General features: G+C 39.4%; 1 protein-coding gene across 4 annotated transcripts in view; it reads left to right on the forward strand.

Moving 5' to 3' along the window:
* Positions 1-19,910, forward strand: part of LOC111340446 (tyrosine-protein phosphatase Lar) — a 60,381-nt gene that overhangs the window by 33,339 nt on the left and 7,132 nt on the right. For all 4 annotated transcript variants that reach the window (XM_088737755.1, XM_088737757.1, XM_088737756.1 and 1 more), the window contains 24 exons: positions 26-304; positions 3,288-3,581; positions 4,183-4,428; positions 4,835-5,119; positions 5,438-5,725; positions 6,221-6,502; positions 6,623-6,770; positions 7,392-7,537; positions 10,311-10,513; positions 11,021-11,354; positions 12,796-13,191; positions 13,469-13,762; positions 13,864-13,967; positions 14,891-15,210; positions 15,721-16,000; positions 16,405-16,450; positions 16,713-16,863; positions 17,087-17,184; positions 17,376-17,473; positions 17,865-17,952; positions 18,393-18,469; positions 18,679-18,715; positions 18,876-18,973; positions 19,443-19,562. In XM_088737755.1, coding sequence (XP_088593881.1) covers positions 26-304; positions 3,288-3,581; positions 4,183-4,428; positions 4,835-5,119; positions 5,438-5,725; positions 6,221-6,502; positions 6,623-6,770; positions 7,392-7,537; positions 10,311-10,513; positions 11,021-11,354; positions 12,796-13,191; positions 13,469-13,762; positions 13,864-13,967; positions 14,891-15,210; positions 15,721-16,000; positions 16,405-16,450; positions 16,713-16,863; positions 17,087-17,184; positions 17,376-17,473; positions 17,865-17,952; positions 18,393-18,469; positions 18,679-18,715; positions 18,876-18,973; positions 19,443-19,562 — 4,712 coding nt within the window. The remainder of the gene's footprint in view (positions 1-25; positions 305-3,287; positions 3,582-4,182; positions 4,429-4,834; positions 5,120-5,437; positions 5,726-6,220; positions 6,503-6,622; positions 6,771-7,391; positions 7,538-10,310; positions 10,514-11,020; positions 11,355-12,795; positions 13,192-13,468; positions 13,763-13,863; positions 13,968-14,890; positions 15,211-15,720; positions 16,001-16,404; positions 16,451-16,712; positions 16,864-17,086; positions 17,185-17,375; positions 17,474-17,864; positions 17,953-18,392; positions 18,470-18,678; positions 18,716-18,875; positions 18,974-19,442; positions 19,563-19,910) is intronic.

Here is a 19,910-nt window from a genome sequence, read left to right on the forward strand (position 1 = left end):
AAATGTATGATTTTTTCATAAACAGCTCCAACAGCTGTCCTAGAGGCACCAAATGGAGGTGTTGAGAGAATGTTTGTTCACATGATATGCAGAGTCACAGGGACACCAAAGCCAACCATAACATGGTACACGAATGGAACAGTTTTGGCTAAAAGTTTTAGGATCAGAAAGATAACCCTCCGAGATGGTGAAATGATCAAAATACGTCTTATGAAAGCCCTTCATGAAGCTTATTACCAATGCAGTGCTTCAAATGTGGATGGCTCGGCCCAGTCACAAAAGGCTTGGTTAAAAGTCTACCCACGTGAGTTGTGGTCACTTTTTAGTTATTTACTGAATGGGAAACAGGTTTACGTGTAATTACACACAATATAGGTCACCATAGCAACTGGAAATATTTGACCACTAAACTTCCCAATTTGGCCAAATGAATTTAGTGGTCTTGTTGCCAGTTGATACCTTCCATTATTTAGTTTTGATGGTCTGACGTTAAAAATCTTCAAAAGATATTGCTGATGTGTCATCGTTTTTTTCTATAAAAAGTTTCCAATTAGCGAGTATGAAAAAAGTTGAACTTGGTATCTTAACAAGAATTGATTGCAGAGAGCATTCTTCATGCTTTATTACTTAAGTCCTTTAGTCTCACACCTGCTGTACTTGAGTAAAACAGTTTACTGTAAAGATGTCGGCTCAATTAATTTAATTTCAAGGTGGTTCAAGTATATAAGTATATGCTGTAAAAACTTGCCTCCGGCGATGCGCTATCGGACCGGTGCAATTTGGTACATTGTCTTTTTTCCTTTTCCTCATTTTCTCGAGCTGTTTCCAAGTTTTTTTTCTCCTCGTAAAGAAAATTCGGTCAGCGAGCGTACACCATCTTGAAAACCGACCGGTTAACTCCTGGGATGATCCATGGAAGGAGAATGCCGGGTTACTTAGTGTACATGTAACAGTCATGATTTGTAGTGGCTCCAAGAACAGACGGGTAACCGCACCAACCGTGTGATTATGGAATAGCAGGAACATGCAAAAGACCAAAAAAAAAAAAAAAAAAAATAACAAAAAGAAAACAAAACAGGACCACCACGAAGCTTTTAATCCGCTTTTTCAAAACATACAGTACATCAAAATCATGCGACTTTTCTCAAAGTGTTTGTGAACTAGTGTTACTTGATTACATTATAAATTTATTTTTTCACGGTCTGGTTGAATATGATACTATAAAGTTTGATTTCCGGCTCAGTAAAATATTACTACAAATGGGTATTGTGAAGGGAAGGCTTATCTTGAGTTTGTCTGCACAGAACGAAGAGAGTTTGTTTCAAAATTGTGTGCAGGGTCTTTGAAATTTGATTCGACACTTTTTAAGCCAGGGTTTTTTTCGATGAGTAAACTTACATGTACGAGTAAGTTCTGTCGCATATTTTGGTGCAATTACATTGTAGTTCAGATGGCTGTCAAAATAATTTGCTGGAAGCCTCTTTTGTGATAGAAGTCTCATGATGCCAAGCGAAAACAGTTTCCACGCGTCATTCGTGACACGCAACATATTCCTTTTTTTGTCTTTTTTTAAATTTTTTTTTTCTTTATTTCACCAATTTATCAGTATTCAACCTCCGAATGCCACATTTGTCGGAAATAATTAGTGAATAATTTATAGCCTTGGCAGATACTATTCCAACATAGCCATAGTCGCTATATCAGTACACTTTAGTTTCTGTTATCCAAAGCTCTTTTTCATTTCCTTTTCACAAGTACTTACTAATAATTACTGACTTTCAAAGAACCTTATGAGTTTTAATTCTTTGTAGTGCAATTTGTTTTAGTAACAAGTAAGTTTTCGGGAGGACTCCTTTGTTCTGTAAATATTTAACATCGTTCGTGTGAAGCCATGTGTCTTATTGTTAATTTTTGCGGAGTTCGTTAGAAAGCCTTTATTAAAGTTTACTGTTGTTTAAATGGTTTGTAAACAAGTCTCACAGGTTTGCATTATGAATTTCTCTACTTGTTTGCTCAGTGTAATGAGACACTTTCTGTAAAGCCACATTTAATATGTCCTTTATTTTTTACCTTATCGAAAGACAAACAGGAAGTCACGCACGATCAACTTAGACAAAACGCTGATTTAAGTTTTTCCTAATAAGTATTTGCTTTAAGATTATTCGAAGTGTTTTTGCTTTCTACTTTTTACCTTTTTGTTTTCTTTTTTTCCTGGTGTGATGAGAAGGAGAAAAGGGACTTTTTCTGTGTCGCCCATGACTGATTACAATTTTTGAAAAAAATTAAAGAGGAAACTACCCAAAGTCATATCGTGTAGAAAAGGAAACCATTTTTGAAAATGCAGAAGAGGCTTGATTCATCTACATGTATCTCTCCAGATTTTTACCATGAATGTGTCTGCTTCACAAGTAAAACTGATTTTCAAGTTTTCTTTAATCATATCTTATACTAAGATGATGACAAGCTGGTTTAATAATATATATATATATATATATATATATATATATATATATATATATATTCGTTTTACTTTCGAAGCCTGTAGGTTTAAGAATATCCGGGCTCTTATCCATCCGTTTTGTGCCTTAAGCCATAGACGTCCTTAAGACTCATTTGTTTAAGGTTTTTTTCGCAGACAAACCCCCTGGATAGTCGTTCAAGAGTTTATTTTACCCACAGGAAGAAGCAACAATGGTAGACACTATACTATTGAGATCTCAAAGGGATTTCAGTTTACTCCAAAGTTGTCACTTCTCCCACACAATAGTGCCATATTTTTAACGTAAATCACGTCTATAAAGTGTCAAGGAACCCTGTATCGAGTTTCATGCATTGGTTTAACGCCAATACCAAAATTTTATCTTTTTTGTGTATCTCAACTCAACCCAGATTACAAACGGTAGAAAAACGGGTGCATGAATCTACCTAACTTGGTACTTAATGCTTCGTTATTCCAAATTCTATGTAATAAAGCGATTGAAATTAGCAGTAAAAAGACTGCGTCGAAGTTTTAAGTTACCTCTTAATCTTGGCAATTGCCGATCGATGACCCAAGGGTAACCTGTATACAGCTGCCACCTACCCTCCAAAAGAAAATCGGGTTTTATTTTGGAGGGTAGGGGGTGGCGGTACACAGGTTACCCAAGGACAAAGTCGCCTCACTCAGTCTTCGCAAAGCGCAGTGCTATAGCCTGTCCTTACTCCTGTTGAGCTTCGTGAGTCTTCTTATCCGTAAGATATTGGGTCATAACTATTGAAACAACTTTTCTCTCGAAAAATATCTGTAGCGCGCAAACCACCGCCAGGATATCCAAGACTAACCAAAAAACCCAGATCCAAGCGGGTCGTCACTGGAGGAAGTGCTACATTCGAGTGTGAAGCCACAGGGAACCCAGATCCTGTAATATCTTGGCTAAGAGATTGGAAACTTGTGGACTCATCTAACCCAAAGATTAGCATACCCAGACCAGGAGCTGTAACAATTTCGAACGCTAACTCCTCTGATACTTCACAGTTTATTTGTGTTGCCACCAACAGTTTGGGAATGACGTACAGTTCTCCAGCGAGACTCCTGCACATAGGTTGGTTGAAGGTTTATATTCACACGCAGTGATAAGGCATGCGGCGCTAAAGTCCTGCAAGTGTCTCGATGCGAAGCGTGTTTTTAATCATGCTGTGTGCATGTCAAAGAAATCCTCTTGCGTTTTGAGCGGTAAAAGATTATCTCTTAACGTGTTTGCTTTTCAATTCAAACAAAGAGATTGAGCATTGTATTTCGTCATATGAATGTAAGATTAGAGGAATTTTTGGCTGCAAAAGCTGATTGAAAAAGAAACAAACCCATTTCGTTGTTGTCCCTGCATTACTGGAAGCGGCACACATTTGAGGAACGAGACGTTGGCACTGTCATGATATATGTTAAGTGGCTTAACAATTCAAGGATTTGATAATTCATTAGGTTAGCGTTAGTTGGGGCCAATCTCTAGCGCTTTTGGGAAATGTATTTCTTGTTAACATTTCGTTTCTACCTCAGAGTAGGACTGGAAACCTGCTTTTGGTAGGATTGGTAATGATGTCGTTGCAGATACAAATTGGTTCAAATTTTCAATAGACACTAATATTTAATTAATTTCAAAATATTTACCCATGATTTACGCTCTGACGTCTTATTTTTCTTTAAAGTGACTAGAACAAAGCCAGTCATCACCAAACATCCTCAGCCTATCACAGTCAACCCGGAGACAGATGTTCACCTACACTGCTCGGCCACAGGCTACCCACAGCCATCTATCCGCTGGGAGCACGAAGGACGCACTGTAGGTTATAACGTGTTGACCATTGAAAATATCGACAAGTCTGGTAACTACACGTGCATAGCAGAAAACTCCCTAGGAAGTTCTCGAGCTTCTGCATCTGTTACTGTTCGAAGTAAGTCTTCAAAAACTCTAATGTTCTTCGCCCTTCAAACAACTGGGTCCAGGGTCCGTTTCTCGAAAGTCCCGGTAACTTAACGGGCCCGAAGCCATGTTTTAAAATCAAAAAAAAAAAAAAAAAAAAAAGCCGGTTCTGGCACCAAAATCAGTCCATTCTGTTTCTTTCGTTGATATTTCTTTCGTTGATATTTATTGATTTGTTGTATTATTTTCAAAACTTTTAAAATTCCCATCTTGAATAAAAACAGAACAGTTTTACGGGCCCTTTAAGTGACCCGGGCGGGACTTTCAAGAAACGGGCCCCAGGTCTCTAAGTAGTTATAAATATCTTTATCCAATCACCATTGTGGAAAAGCAAACCCCTCAAGTAAATTATAATGTTTTCTTTCAATTATTTTCAGAGTTGCCATTCACCCCAACCAAACCGACTGAGACTGAAAGAACCGCTCATTCGATTACTGTTGCTTGGCAACCCACCGGAAACCACTCAATAGATTCTTACACTCTTTATTACCGCGAGAAGAGCGCTACCCAGTGGATTGTGGTAAAGGACGTCCGTGGGCAAACTTCTAATACACTGGATAACCTGGAGCCCTATACTACTTATGAGTTCCGGGTTTTTGCTGTGAATAACATAGGATTAAGCAAACCAAGCCCTTTGGCTGAATTTACAACCTTGGAAAAAGGTATGGCTCTATTCAATTTTCTTTTCATTCAATTTTTTTTTTTTCGGTAAAAAGGATCTGGCTCGAGAGAGGGCTTCTCCCAACACCTTTGATACATTTTTATTGGACAAGTGATTCCGACGTGGAAGTAATCCCAAAGAGAAATTCTTCCAGGATATCATACCAGTTTCTCAAAAATGACCTGAACTAGAACCAACCCATGCCTGTTGGAGAAGACCATGTGCTCTCACTATGCATGTTCCCTGACTCTGATGCTAAGACCGTGTGCATGTAGTTAGAGTTGCAAATCTTTAAAGGGGTGTTTGTTTTGCTTCTTAGCGCCGGGAACACCACCGACGAACGTTCAGGCATGGGGAATCTCCGACACCTCATTTAAAGCAACATGGTTACCGCCCAGTCAACCAAATGGTCGCTTAACAGGATACCGCTTGTACCTGACAACTGACTTACAAAAAGGAAAGTGGCGATATGTGGTGTCAGGAGAGAATCAAACTATAGTCAGAGGATTACAGGAAAAGACTACATATTATTACACATTAAATGCGTACAACAGAATTGGCGAGGGGCCTTTCACTGCGAATTATGTTGTAAAGACCTCAAAAGGAGGTAGGATGTAACCTGTGACTTATGGGAAGTATTTAAAACTTATAAAAATATTAATGATCAGAGAGTAATTACTAGTTCATTGGTACGCAGTAAACCATGTTGATATATTCAGTCCATTTGAAGGGTCGTGCAAGATTCGTGTAAGCATTTTTTAAGGAATCCTTTCTCTTGATTATATAAGATATTTAATGCATCATCAGGTATTGGATGCATCACAAGGAGCTAATAAAAACCTCTACATAATCAGCTAGACACAATTTGTGCATATAGAAAATCAGGGCAGTATATTTTAATGACTTCAAAGACGAGTAAGATAGTTTTGTACACAGATTAATCAATTAGAATGCATGTACATGATCCACAAGGAAATAAATGTGAACTTAGAATATCCAAAAACCTTATATAAAGTTCTCAGCAGCACAAATCGCAGTACAGATCGTAATACAAATCGCATCCAGATCTAGAGTTAATAAAATTAACATTTTTTTTCTTCAGCACCCGGGCAGCCTAAAAATGTGCGTGTAGTAGTACTGTCATCAAGATCCATTGAGGTCACGTGGAAAGCTCCGACTTTCATTGGTCACGGTATATACGGCTATGAAGTTTATTTCAACAAATCACGCAGTACTGTTGACACTTTCACGCTTCTAAATAACGTATTTGGTCACGAGATAAGAGGACTTCGCCCACACACCTACTACCGGGTTCAAGTGGCCGCCAGATCTAGTGACATTGGGCCATTATCGTTCTCCAAGGTCGTGAAAACATTGGAAGACGGTAAGAAAACTAATGAATAAAAGTTGATGACAAAAAAAAGTGGTGGGTAATAGATATAAGCTTGCCGATGTTGAAAGTGGAGGGGCAAGCTAGTTAATACTGTTTGATTTTCATTTTTAGTTCCAAGAGCTCCTCCAGCTAACATTCGCAGCACAAGCGTGGAGCCGACTAGCCTTGAGATCAGCTGGGACCCCCCTCCTTCTGCACGTCGCAATGGACGAATAACAAACTACACCATAAAGTACAGAGAAAAAGGAGGAAATGCAAGGTAAGTTCTGAGACCTTGTCAAATATTTCTCTTTACCACTTCCCAATAATCGCGTTGTCCACTATTGATGTTAATGAATTTCGGCCAACAAGACCGCCACCAAGCAACTAAACTAGCAAAAAAACAAAAACAAAAACAAACAAGTGGAGAAATAGTAGACCAGAGCAGGTGGAAGTCAAGAAGACAGCAATGAATGCAGTCATACAGATGATAGAAAGACTGACAGGGAAACAGACGCAGACAAACAAAAGAACGCATGAATGGAAGGACGGACGAAATGATAGATGGACGGACTAACAGAAAGACTGAAGACAGACAGAAACCCAGACTGATATACAGGCAGCCAGACAGACAGACAGACAGACAGTCAGCCAGCCTGACAGACAGTCAGACAGACAGACAGACGGACAGACAGTTAGACGAACGGACAGACAGACAGTCAGCCAGACTGACAGACAGACAAACCGAAGACAGACAGACACTGACAGACCCAACGACAGACAGACAGATTAACAGACAGAAAAGACCTACAAACCTACACGTTCGACTGACAGAGAGGCTGTCAGTGAAGCAAACCAAAGTAAAAAGAAAATAGCCCAAGATTTCTTATTTCCTTTACAGTCTTTTGACCGTTGATGGAAGCAAGTTATCAGTCCGTCTCCACAATCTAAAGAAGTATACCACATACTTTGTCTGGGTGACGGCCAGTACGTCTGTTGGGCCTGGGCCGAGGTCTAGCAAACACAACTTCACCACAGAGGAAGACAGTAAGTTAATTCACTTTCCATTAACCCTTTACACCCTAACATCCATATGTATATTCTCCATACTGTTCTCTACACATTTCCCAAGGTGCTGACAAGGAGAATTTGTTCAACAATCGAGAGCCTCTTTAGTTGGTGATCATTTCCTTTATTCTCCTGACCTTATTGTGTCATTCAGGGGTGATATTGTAAGGAGAAATTAATTGCTGGTCACTCTTAACGCGAACAGGTGATGAGAACCGACATCGTGTATAGAGAGTGGTATGTTCATTTAACACCAAGTTTTCCTTCCTAATGAACAAGGAAATGTATGGCATTCATTATGGAGAATTTCTAAGCAGAAATTTTGTCTGTTTACAAAAAAAGCATGACCTTTGCGAAGAAACTTGCGAAAACTTTCTCAAGGGGATTAGAATTTTATACTTATCTTTTGACCACTGACCTCGTAGCATTGCCATTCAGCAAATTTGAGACATCTTTTGAAATTTTAATTAGAGATATCGAAGAAAAAACAAACAAAAAAAAAGTAGAAGTGGAGGCATCAGCATGCTCACGTACACCGAAGTCATCATTCAGAAAAACTTCATAAAAGTGCGCGCGCATCTTTAAACCTTGTATATAAATAGACAGTATTAGGGATCTACTTTCATAGGCTTAATTTTCAAGCAACTTAGTATGTTTAAAGAAAAGCAAAAATAATTATGGATCATATAAACCTAGAGAATTTGTTGAGATGAAGTCAAATCCCGTATTAGCTTGCCTTTTCGCAGGAGTGAAAACCGCCTTCGCTTGCATATATTTCTCAGAGATTAATTACAGTGTCTTTCATTTTTGGCCCCAAATCTTGTCTGAATAGAGATGCACTCTTCCCAAGGTCGTCGGCCTTGCTTAGAAGAATCAAACCAATCCATTTAAGTGTTTATAAAATCCGGTTAAGTTATTATGCTTAACTGGATTAAATGGAACAACTTCTTAAGCCGAAAAGCCGCCAAGTTCAAGAAGTACAAATATGTGGACATCCCGTTTTTAAGTTGACAAACTTACTAACATCTTGAAAGTATGAAAACACCATTTGTCCTGTTTTCTGTTCTTGTGGAGGAGTATTATTTTACAATCGACAGGGCAAACCAAAATAAATCTTTTTAACATTTTTGGGTTTTCATCGGAAACATTATCTCATAATCAGACATGAGTATTTAGCGTAATTATCGGCGAATTTAATCCTGTGTTTAAATACTGTTTAATCCTGTTTTGTCACAGATTTCTGTGTATCAGTTGCGAGTAGTTATCAGTTTAATGTTACTCTTAATCCATGTTGATTTATTTGAATCCATGTGGAGATTCATGTAAGCGCCATGCAAGCGTCTCTTCAGATTCCGTTGTGATTTGAGGACTTAGCATGTGTGTAAACACAAACTGAAGCGTAAAGCCTACAACATTTTTCTCGCTTTGACCTGTTTATTTATCAATGATACCCTTAATGTATATGAGAACGATCCTTCGCAGTAAAGCACTATTTGAGCAATAGTGAAAATCAGACCTGAAAAAAATTTCAGGCCTGTACGGGATTCGAACCACTGACCTCTGCGATACTAGTGCAGCGCTCTACCAATTGAGCTAACAAGCCAACTGGGAGCAGGCCATCAAATTAAATCGATATAAACCCGTAGATGATAAATCAAACAACAACAAACATATGAAACATATGTGTGAACTGCGGTTATGAGACGTATATGAGAACGATCCTTCGCAGTAAAGCACTATTTGAGCAATAGTGAAAATCAGACCTGAAAAAAATTTCAGGCCTGTACGGGATTTTGATTTATCATCTACGGGTTTATATCGAATTAATTTGATGGCCTGCTCCCAGTTGGCTTGTTAGCTCAATTGGTAGAGCGCTGCACTAGTATCGCAGAGGTCAGTGGTTCGAATCCCGTACAGGCCTGAAATTTTTTTCAGGTCTGATTTTCACTATTGCTCAAATAGTGCTTTACTGCGAAGGATCGTTCTCATATACGTCTCATAACCGCAGTTCACACATATGTTTCATATGTTTGTTGTTGTTTGATACCCTTAATGATTAGTAAGTTCTTCTTAAAAAAACTTTGTAGCAATAAATTCAGCACGCGCTTGGAGTTAAGCGTCACTTGTTTGAACAAATGCGTTGACGAATGTTATACCTCAAGAAATTGTCTTGTTCGAAATGGGGGTGTATCGAAACTGAAACTAAGCAGGCAATGAAACTCTCTCCCTGGAGACAGTTCATGTCGGGAAACAAAAAAAATACTCTATATTACTGCGTGATTCTGTACAATTAAAGACCTTTTAGAAAACTTTCCATAAATACAAGCGGTGCTGTAGACTGTAGTTACATCTTTAGGTCCAAATCAGCCATCCTGGCTGCCAACTTGCAACCTGTACTATCAAATAAAATGATGATGGTGAATCTTCGCAAAGTCTTAAGTGAAAGTTGAAGTTAGCACTCAAGGAAAAAGTGTTCAAATGAAGAGGATAAATTTGTCCTATGCCTGTTTCGTTCAAGGCTCTTCAAACTGAGGTCTTGTTCAAATTCGCCACTTCATCGGCCAGAGATATACCCAGGTACTCTGCTTGACCTAATATAATCTATCGTGGGATTTCCAAACACCAAGAGGGAAAAATTGACCCAGACCCGTGTATTTTTGAGAAAATATATAAGGAGGTTTTAGTCTTGACTATCTTTCGAGGGTTGAGAGGCAATCCCATCGCTCACGATCCACTATCAATTTTTTTCCAGTTCCAAGGGAAGCTCCCCGTCATCTCAAGCTCAATGTGCTTAATTCGACTGCCATCAGAGTCCGCTGGTCAGCTCCACTGCAGTCGCAGGGAGGACGTATTCGAGGCTATGCTGTATCCTTTACAAAAGTCGATGATCTTGGTAAAGAACTGTTTCCACCCGAACAAACTCAAGTTAAATTTACTGCCTCCGAACTTGAGTTGGTAAGAATTGTGTTGTGAAAATAGATTCCATGTTGCCATATGTCTTTTTGGTAACAGATCACGGATGACTTCAAAATGTGGTAGGAAGAAAAACAAGTGGCACACAAGGCGTAGCCGAGTGAGTCTGATGTTGTCGCCATGTTTTACGTCTTCTGTGATATTTTACTGTACTGACACACGGTAACCTGGAAACTATTTGCTTTTTGTAATAAAGAAGCGAGAAATTGTCGATGGTGACGTCACCTATGCGTCTGTCCTCCAATAGTTTATAAGTAAGAACCAATCAAAATGCTTGCGTAATTCAGCTGCTAATTTTATGCAGAGTAATTGATTCTATTGGTTCAACAAATGGTTTCGAATCTTAATATTTTGAAACTAATATTCTGAGATTTAATTTCGGGTTTGACGGGTAATTTCGCATGTTGAAGGCAAACGCCTGAAAATACTAATCATAATCTCCAATCTATTGAGATAGCTACATCTGTTTTTCCTTTGTTTCATCAACAGTCCCTAGTTTTATCTGAACTTGATCCTGATTCAACCTACGAAATAGCAGTTGCAGCCTACTCTAACAAAGGAGATGGGAAGCAAAGCATTTCGCTATTAGCGAAGACCTTTCCCAAGCCACCGGATGCACCTTTCGTTATTGGCACTCAGCGCTCTTCTTCTTCAGGCACTAACGTGACGGTTAAATGGTTCACAGCAGCCCCTGGTATCCTGTCTTTCAGGCTGCGGTATGGAAAGTCTTTGCATAATCTCCGTGGACGGGATCATTCTAAAGTCAAACTGAAAGAAATGACGTTTCTTCCTCGAACCAAGGAGTATTTGTTTCGAGGGCTTGGTGAGTCATTGAGTCGAGCCTGTTGGGATGGTAAACTCTGTACTATTATCGCTTAGTCGGGCATTCTGGCGCATTTTGCTGACTAAAATGTGTTTCACCCTGCTCGCACGCTCGTGTGATTGTTCAGACTGTCTGTCATTTGTTTTACTCGTATCTCTTTTCTAAATGCTTCTCAAAGTGATAATAATAGTAATATGTTTTACTCAAGTTTATGTTCTCGGGCATTATTATGTTTTGGCCCTTCTCAGAGCTCATTTTAACCCTTATCTAACAGCTCGGGCTAAAATTACTCAGAGTCGAGGCGAAAACGTTTCTATTTCCGCGAACATTAACTGTATTGTAGAGTAGACATCTTTATTTATACAGGATAGCCCCTTGAGAAGAAGACTAGAATATCTAACCATTTCTTGATATTAAAGAAAAGCAAAAATAATTATGGATCATATAAACTTAGAGAATTTGTTGAGATGAAGTCAAATCCCGTATTAGCTTGCCTTTTCGCAGGAGTGAAAACCGCCTTCGCTTGCACATATTTCTCAGAGATTAATTACAGTATCTTCCATTTTTGGCCCCAAATCTTGTCTGAATAGAGATGCACTCTTCCCAAGGTCGTCGGCCTTGCTTAGAAGAATCAAACCAAATTAATAGACCGCATATTCTTCTAAATTATTTTAAGACCCTTAGTGTTGGTCCGGCCGGGACCAACATTATTTACTTTGCTGTCAAGGAAGCGGTTTGGGGGTTTTTTTTAGACTGTTTGTCTTCTGTTCTTCTTCTCTTCCCCATTTTTGTCAAAGATAAAAAGAGAGATAATGTTCTTTCACTGGAAAATCTGCCATACCCCTTAGGGCTGGTAAGATGCTGTTGTGGGCGGACCATCCCTGCCTACTTTCGCGTTCAATTTGACAGTCTCCCTTTGCCTACTATTCCAAAGCCGCCTGTTCGTTAACTCACTAACATGTTAAAGTTCGTCACGTTGAGCAGTCAGTCTATCACCACAACGTTGTTTTTCATTTGTTGGGCTAGTTGATCAGAGACTCGGTCGGTTAGTTCGTCACCCGTCGGTTAGCCCTTCTTCGATTATTTTTATGGAGACGGCTTTGCTTAAATGCATCGATTCTCTTTGTGATACCCTTCCTCTTTGATGATTTACAAGCAACAAAGGTGAAACGGATTAACGAGTGTAGTACCCGACAACATACACGCTAACAGAAAATAAATTAATATACCCAGATAAATAAGTCATTTCGACTTCCGAGTTACTCTTGGTCTCTTTTTCAAAACGAGGCTCGGTGTTCAACCAGTTGTATGAAGATGAGTTTAATTTGCATGTGAAAGAAAACGTATTCAGTATCATCACCTGTACCTTAAACTGTCGTTTCCTTACTCGTTACTACCTAAACCCTCATTCTCCTTTAACCGGTCTCTATTCTTTCTGCAGACTTGGGAGTGTGGTATCTGTTCAAAGTCTCCATACAAAGTACAGCCGGCTGGTCACCAGAAGCACCGTATTGGATTCAAATGCCCCCCGGTCCACCAACGGGACCCCCTCTTCGGGTTAGGTCTCAGGCTATGTCATCAACAGAAATTCGCGTCACATGGCTAGAACCGAACAAGTGGCAACGTAATGGACCTCTGACTGGGTATTCTGTAGAATACAACCCGCTTAAGCGAAGAAGACGGGTAGGAGTGAAAAATGTCACCAACCCGAACCAAACACAGGCACTCCTAACGGGCCTCAGAATGTACACTGAATATGAGATTCGAGTCCGAGCCGTTGGCTTGAAGGGTCCAGGGCCCTTGAGTCGCCCTGTTGTCGAGAAAACAAATGAAGGAGGTAGGTCCTGCTGTTCGATTCTTAAGATCCTTAACTTTGTTTCTGAGAACAAAATATGGTAAAATAAGAGGTGTAGATATAATTTTCATTTCTTTTTACGAGAAAAAAAAAAGATCATTGTTCATAAAATTAACTGCTTAATTTGCTATAGATCAAATGAACACTTCAGTTAGATCAAATTAAACGGAGTTACTGGAAACCTTAGATAGAGCCGCCCAGCCACTTCTCCTGCTTTGTAAAATTGCATGTCTTAATTAATTCCCTGTTTTACTTTTAGTTCCCAGTCCTCCTCGTAACCTCTTGGCAGTAGCCCGAAGCACTGACTCTGTTACAGTGTCATGGCAACCGCCCCAGTCTGCAAACGGCGAAGTATTGGGTTATTTAGTAATCTATTCGGACGCTGCAAGACTGCCCCTCTCTCAGTGGAGTAATACGGGAGTCAAAGGAGTTCGAGCTACCTTAAAGTCCCTGTCACGTGACACGAAGTACTGGTTTCGTGTCGCTGCAAAAACGTCGGTTGGTTTCGGCAATTATTCTTTGCCAATCTCCGAAAAGACCCTTAAATACGACTGTAAGTAAAAAATCTCCACATTACTTGCTTCCGGATGACTCGAAATAAGTCCATTTGTGTGCTCTTTGAGTCCTGATCGTTTCGTTCGGTTTCATTTTCAGTGCCAGAATCTTGCCGAGATCTGAAATTTGACTCAAAAGGGAGCGACTTAGTGGCACTGAACTGGAAACCGCCAGTTACGGATGCAGGAATAACTAAATATAAGGTACTGTTTCAGCATTTCCGGGAGGAAAGCAAAGCAAAACATAGCCTAGGCATACTACGCATAGTAAGCTCTATTGTTAGTACCTACGTACTTAATCACGTTCTTTTGATCACGTGTGTTAATGGGCCCCTCATAGTTCATCGGTTTAAACAATGATTGAAACTATCGCTTTGAGACACATCAGCGTTAGCAGCTTCAAAAAAATTGATAAATGTAAAGCCTTCACCTCTTAGCTTCAGAACGCATATTTTTCATACTGTTCTCTATACATTTCCTTAGGCCTTGACAAGGAGAATTTGTTTAACAATCAATTGGTGGTGATTATTTCCTTTATTCTTATGACTTTAATGTGTGATTCAGAGGTGACAATAGGGACTTTAAGCAAACTCCGACGGCGACGGTAACGAGAACGTGGAAAAACAATAGATCTAATTGGCAGAACAGTAGCCCAGCACGTGCGTTTTAAAACTTTGCACATTTCTTAGCCCTTCTTTGCAAAACAACAACGTGAAATCACCAAAATTTGCGTCGTCTGCGAAGCGAAACCGTAGCTGCAAAGTATTTTAATTTACATTTGGAACTCAACGCTACTTTTATGCGTTATGTTGAGTTTTAGGTCTGGCGCCCTAGGAGACGGTAAACTCCTGCAGCCATTTTGGAAATTCTAACTAAAAGTAGAAACTCGTCTTGTAATCGACGTCTTCCGTGGCGTTGCCGGACTGACTGCTTAAAGTCCCTATTGTAAGGAGAAATTGGATTTCAATAACTCTTAGGGGTGAAAGGGTTGGTTTACTGCGACCTTAACTAACTCGACGTCTCCGTTTAGGGAACACTTTCTTTTCTTTCAAGTGCTTCCCTTGAATTTAGGTTGCTCCGTGCGCCTCTCTTGATTCGCTCAAAAGTTTTCATCTTTCCTCTTTCAGATAGTATATTCTGGTTCAAAATCTTACTTGGAGAAAGGCGAAATGAAACAGCTGTCGCATATTCGCGAAGTGAAGTTGGACGCTGTTTCGCCCGGTCTTCAATCGCACACTTTAAAAGGACTTGTTCCCCACACAACCTACAAGATAGAATTGTCAGCGGTAAACTCCATGGGCGAAGGGCCTGTTGAAGTTTTAACTCTAAAAACCGACACTGGTGAACCTCCTGCTCTGTCAAAACCTGTCATCATTGAGGACAAAATTACAGCTGAGTATGTACCCGTAAAATTGGCAACTGCTTCAGAGAGAAATGGACCAATAAGGTAAGGAAAAAATGAAGAAGTGACTTACTTTACTTTGCTGTGTTGGTATATTTTGGCTATTTTAATAAACTCATAAACCCCAGCATTGTTAGACTATCAGTGCATTGTTTAGCAGACAGGGCCCAGTTGTTCGAAGGCCGATTAGCGCTAACCCAAGGTTAAATTTTAATCCAGGTTTCTATATTCTTTGTTCAAAAGCTGTTTTGGGATAATTTTCCCAATTCTTTTTAGCTCATTCAATCATCAAATTGTAAACAAGTGGAAATAAACTGAATTTTCTTTTAAAGCTTTCGGATCTGAAATCAAATTTCACACTAACCCTGGGTTATCTTAACCCACCTTTGAACAACTCGACCCAGAAGATTAGAGTTAAGGACGTTATGAGCAAGAAAAGTGCTACAGGAAAAAAACGAAACAAAACAAATTAAAACTCGTAAGCGAAGTAAAATCCTTAACCTTTGTTAAACATAGCCATCAGTCCGTTAACACTTGATGTTTTTTTACATACAGCCATTACGTAGTGATCGTGGTGCCGCTGGGCAAAAGTAATAAGCTTCCCGATGACAAGTCCCCGGATGACTTCTTCAGAGAACTGAGACGAAAGCGGGAGGCCGAGGAGAACAATGAAGAACCTTACATCGCCGCGAAATTCGCCCCAGCAGAACTACCAAAGACATTCAACGTGGGAGATGAGAGCTTCAAGAATCTTTATGGTTACAACAATAAAAAGCTGAACAAGGGCTCTTACTACACCATGTTTACAAGAGCTTATGTCAAAAACGACAAAGGGGTACGTATGCTTGATACAACTGTGTGTGGGTGGGAGATGTGGGGGGTGGGGTGGGGGTGTTAGGGTTAGGTTAATATATAATGGAGAAGAAAAGTGTGAGGAGGAGGGAAGGTTTGATAGAGGTGCCGACTGTCATATTTATCATTCCTGATCTTATTTTCATCTCTTATTCTACAAAATTATCTCATGGGTGGCCTTCAGTGGTGTATCACTTAAATTTTCCCTTGAATTTATTTGATTTTCGTAGATGGCAATGTCATAGTAATTTTTATCGCCATCATTAGTATTATATCACCGAAGTAATTTTCCAAGGAGAGCTTTTCGTACCTTCGAAATTAACGTTTATTTGCTACCTACACCTAAAAAATGTTAAGAGTTTTTTTCTTTCTCTTTCTCATCCATAGGACGAGTTGTACACATCGAGTCCATTTATAACGCCTGTAAAGTTCGGTAAGTACTTTCCTCTCTCGGATTATTTCGACTGAAAAGACCCCTGTACAGAGGCGCTTGAGGCAAATTATATTTGTATGGAAAGACCATCGAGAAATTATTTCAAAAGGAAAAGCGCGATACACCTTTTTTTATTCCCCCCCCCCCCCCCACTCATCCCACTAAAAAATGGAATGATACCGGTATGTTTCTTTTCCCCGCCTTGTGCAGAAAAATGAGTATCGAAGGTACTGATTCAGTCTCACGTCTTCGTTTGAACTAGGTGACAGTCCAGGGGGGAGTTCTACTGGTGCCTTGCAGGAACCTAAGGAACACGCTGAAGGAGGACTAAACCTGATGTTTATAATCATCCCAGTCGCGGCTCTTATTGTGCTTACCGCCATCATTGTTGTTACAGTGGTCGTTTGTAGAAGGTAAAACATTTTTTTTTTTTTTTTTGTTATTGTTGTTTAGAGATGGAGGGCGTTCGGAACAGAATGTACAGCAGCAGTAGATTAGGCAAATGATCTCTGCAAACCTTACGTTGGCGATTGATACTCTTGGATCCGTAATTACATAAAGCTGGATTTTTTCTATTTTAAGCTACAGGAAACTTTGAGGCAATGTGGTTAAGATGTGACTCACCTTGTATTTTAGGAGAAAAAGAGGATGTAAAAAGTCCAAATCTTTGGATGATGAAAGAGCAGAACCATCAGATCCAGTAGAGATGAAGAGAATGACAATCCAAACACCAGGTATATTTTTACCAAATATGAAAAAGACCCTTGGTTATATCTATTCCAAAAAGACTTTGTTTATCTGTTGAGATACATCATTCAGTAGGAGGATTAAGCAGTGTGAACTCTCCATTCAGTAGTAATTTGTCCATTGTACCGTCGTTAAAATAGAAGACCTTCACCTAATTACGTGATGGTTTTGTTCACAGGCATGATGGACCATCCGCCAATTCCTGTCTCCGACCTTTTAAATCACAACAATAGCTTGAAAGCTGAAAAGAATTCTAAATTTTTGCAAGAATACGAGGTAAGTGAAGCTTCCTATTTACTGTAAACGCGTCATCTCCATAAACCACCTTTGCAGTAAAGTCCCCCTTTTTTGTTAGCTCCTTCTCTGATAAGTTCTCCCTCGCCTTAGGATCCCTAATCCGTAATAAGCTTCTCTCCCCCCTCCCCTCCTCCGACCCCAATTTCAGTATCACAATGGTTTCGTGCTGAGTATTTTTTTAAACGCTTTAAGCAAACCAAGATTTTAAATCAGTGAGAACCATCAGCCAACCCAATCACCATTCGGCTTTCAGTTGCTTTCCTGCCTCCAACGCGAAGTGCTCGTTAGCAAGATTTTTCTTGTAGAAGAGGGTTACCTTAATTTCTCCCTTTTTTTCTTTTTTTTTTTTTTTTTTTTTTTTTTTTTGCAGTCAATTGAACCAGGAGAAACCTTTACTTCCGAAGCTTCATCACAGGAGTGTAACAAATCAAAGAACCGTTATCCCAACATTGTTGCCTGTAAGTAGAATGAATGGGAGATAGAACAGTTTTCTATAGAAGAAAAATCCGAAACTGCGTTCATTTTGGATCGCCTCACTTTGTCGATAAGTCAGAGTGTTTTTGTCTATCAAATGCAACGCTTGAGGCCTGTGCGACTTGATTATCCAAAGTTGGATTCTCGGATAAGTTTTTACTTAGGTTTCGAAAAACCAAAACCAAACTTATTGCAATAGCTAATCGGGGCGAAGGTTGACATCATCACTACCCGTATAACTCCTAGTAAAAGCAGGTAAACTGCACGAAACACGGAAAAACACGAGTAAGAAGATCATGATTTTAGTTCTAAATCTGGTTGATGGACAAAGTGGCGTGAGTTTTCCGGACCAATCACTTATTGAGACAATCTTGTCCTTGTTCACATTACAAACCAAGTAAACGGTTTTTTTTTTCTTTTTCAGACGACCATTCTCGCGTACACTTGTCAACAGTAGATGGTATCGTGGGCTCAGATTACATCAACGCCAACTTCTGTGACGTAAGTATTTCCAGTTCACCTCTTTACCTCAGCTTTGTGTAACTAGACTGACTCTCTAGTGCTTGACTATGTGAAATATATCAAGCAAATAAAAAAACAAACAAAAACGTTGTTAATGTCACGTGCATCGTGAAAATGTTCAAATATTGGATGAAGTGCTTCGTGAATGGAAAACGTTTTAAACCTGAATTGCTGTTATTGTTTTGCAGGGATACCGCAAAGAAAGCGCGTACATTGCTACACAAGGTAAGTAAAAGCTTTTTGTATGGTGTCTAGATTGATTCTATATTCGTTCAAATTCAAATCTGTTTGGCCCTTTAGAAAAACAATGCACTTGCAAAACTGGAAAAACTCTCGTCTCGGCAGATATGATAAGAACGCTCTCTTTCGTTGGTGTTTTTCACAGGTCCTCTTGAAGAAACAATCGATGACTTTTGGCGAATGATCTGGGAATATAAAACGTTTACAATTGTCATGCTTACCGAACTAGAAGAAAGAGGAAGGGTAGGAACAATGTTGCTTTGTAATATTTCTTTTGTTTCTTTTGTCCTAAGAAGTTGGGTTTTAATTACGTTTACTTAATTTTGTCGATAGAATTTTCGCCATCTTCGAAGTTCCTTATTGTCCTAAAGGAATTATTTATAATAAGGAGGATGAGGGAGGGGAAGAAACTTATCTTTTCTGGAAATAACTGATTAATGTTTAGAAACTAGTGACAGTCTCGCGATTAAATTTTGGGCAAACAGAGAATAGTTCAAGTCCTTGGTTAAACAAAAGGTACTTTAAAGCTTGACGAGAGAATCTTTGGAAAATATACGTATAATAACACGATAGATAAAGATCACAGCCCGAAAAGCTTGTTATTTAGAGTTGAGTGCCCTCAGGAAAAGAGCACCACCATTCAAACTTCTTGAGCATGAAGTCTGATCAGAACATGAACAGTTTACATAACCTTTCCTTTCTTTTTCTGCAGATAAAATGCGAACAGTATTGGCCCACCGATGGGACTGAATTATATGGTGATATCGAAGTTACAGTAACAGACTGGATTGAGTTTGCTAATTACACAATTACAACGCTGCAGATATGCAAGGTCAGTGCAAGATCCGCAATTCTACCTCTTGATTTTTAACAGCAAGTTTTCGAGCAAAAAGTTTCCTTAGCAGTTTGGATGGACTGATATCATATGCTTTTCCTTACCAAGCCTTGTTACTTAGAAAAAAACGGATGTGCCAGTATTTAGACAAAGAACGTTTCTCAAACATTTAGTTCACAAGGATGAAAGTTGCTGGCGTTTTTTACTTGACTAATACACTAAGCAAACTGGGTGAAAAGGGTTTAAAGCAATTTCTTATCCAACAAGTTCCCCATAATGAGAGCTTTTGGCAATTCAGTTTCTTTGTCACGTATATAGGAACCTATTTTTTCGCCACAAAAACTT

The sequence above is a fragment of the Stylophora pistillata genome, chromosome 11, assembly GCF_964205215.1.
Source record: "Stylophora pistillata chromosome 11, jaStyPist1.2, whole genome shotgun sequence".
Taxonomy (NCBI): domain Eukaryota; kingdom Metazoa; phylum Cnidaria; class Anthozoa; order Scleractinia; family Pocilloporidae; genus Stylophora; species Stylophora pistillata.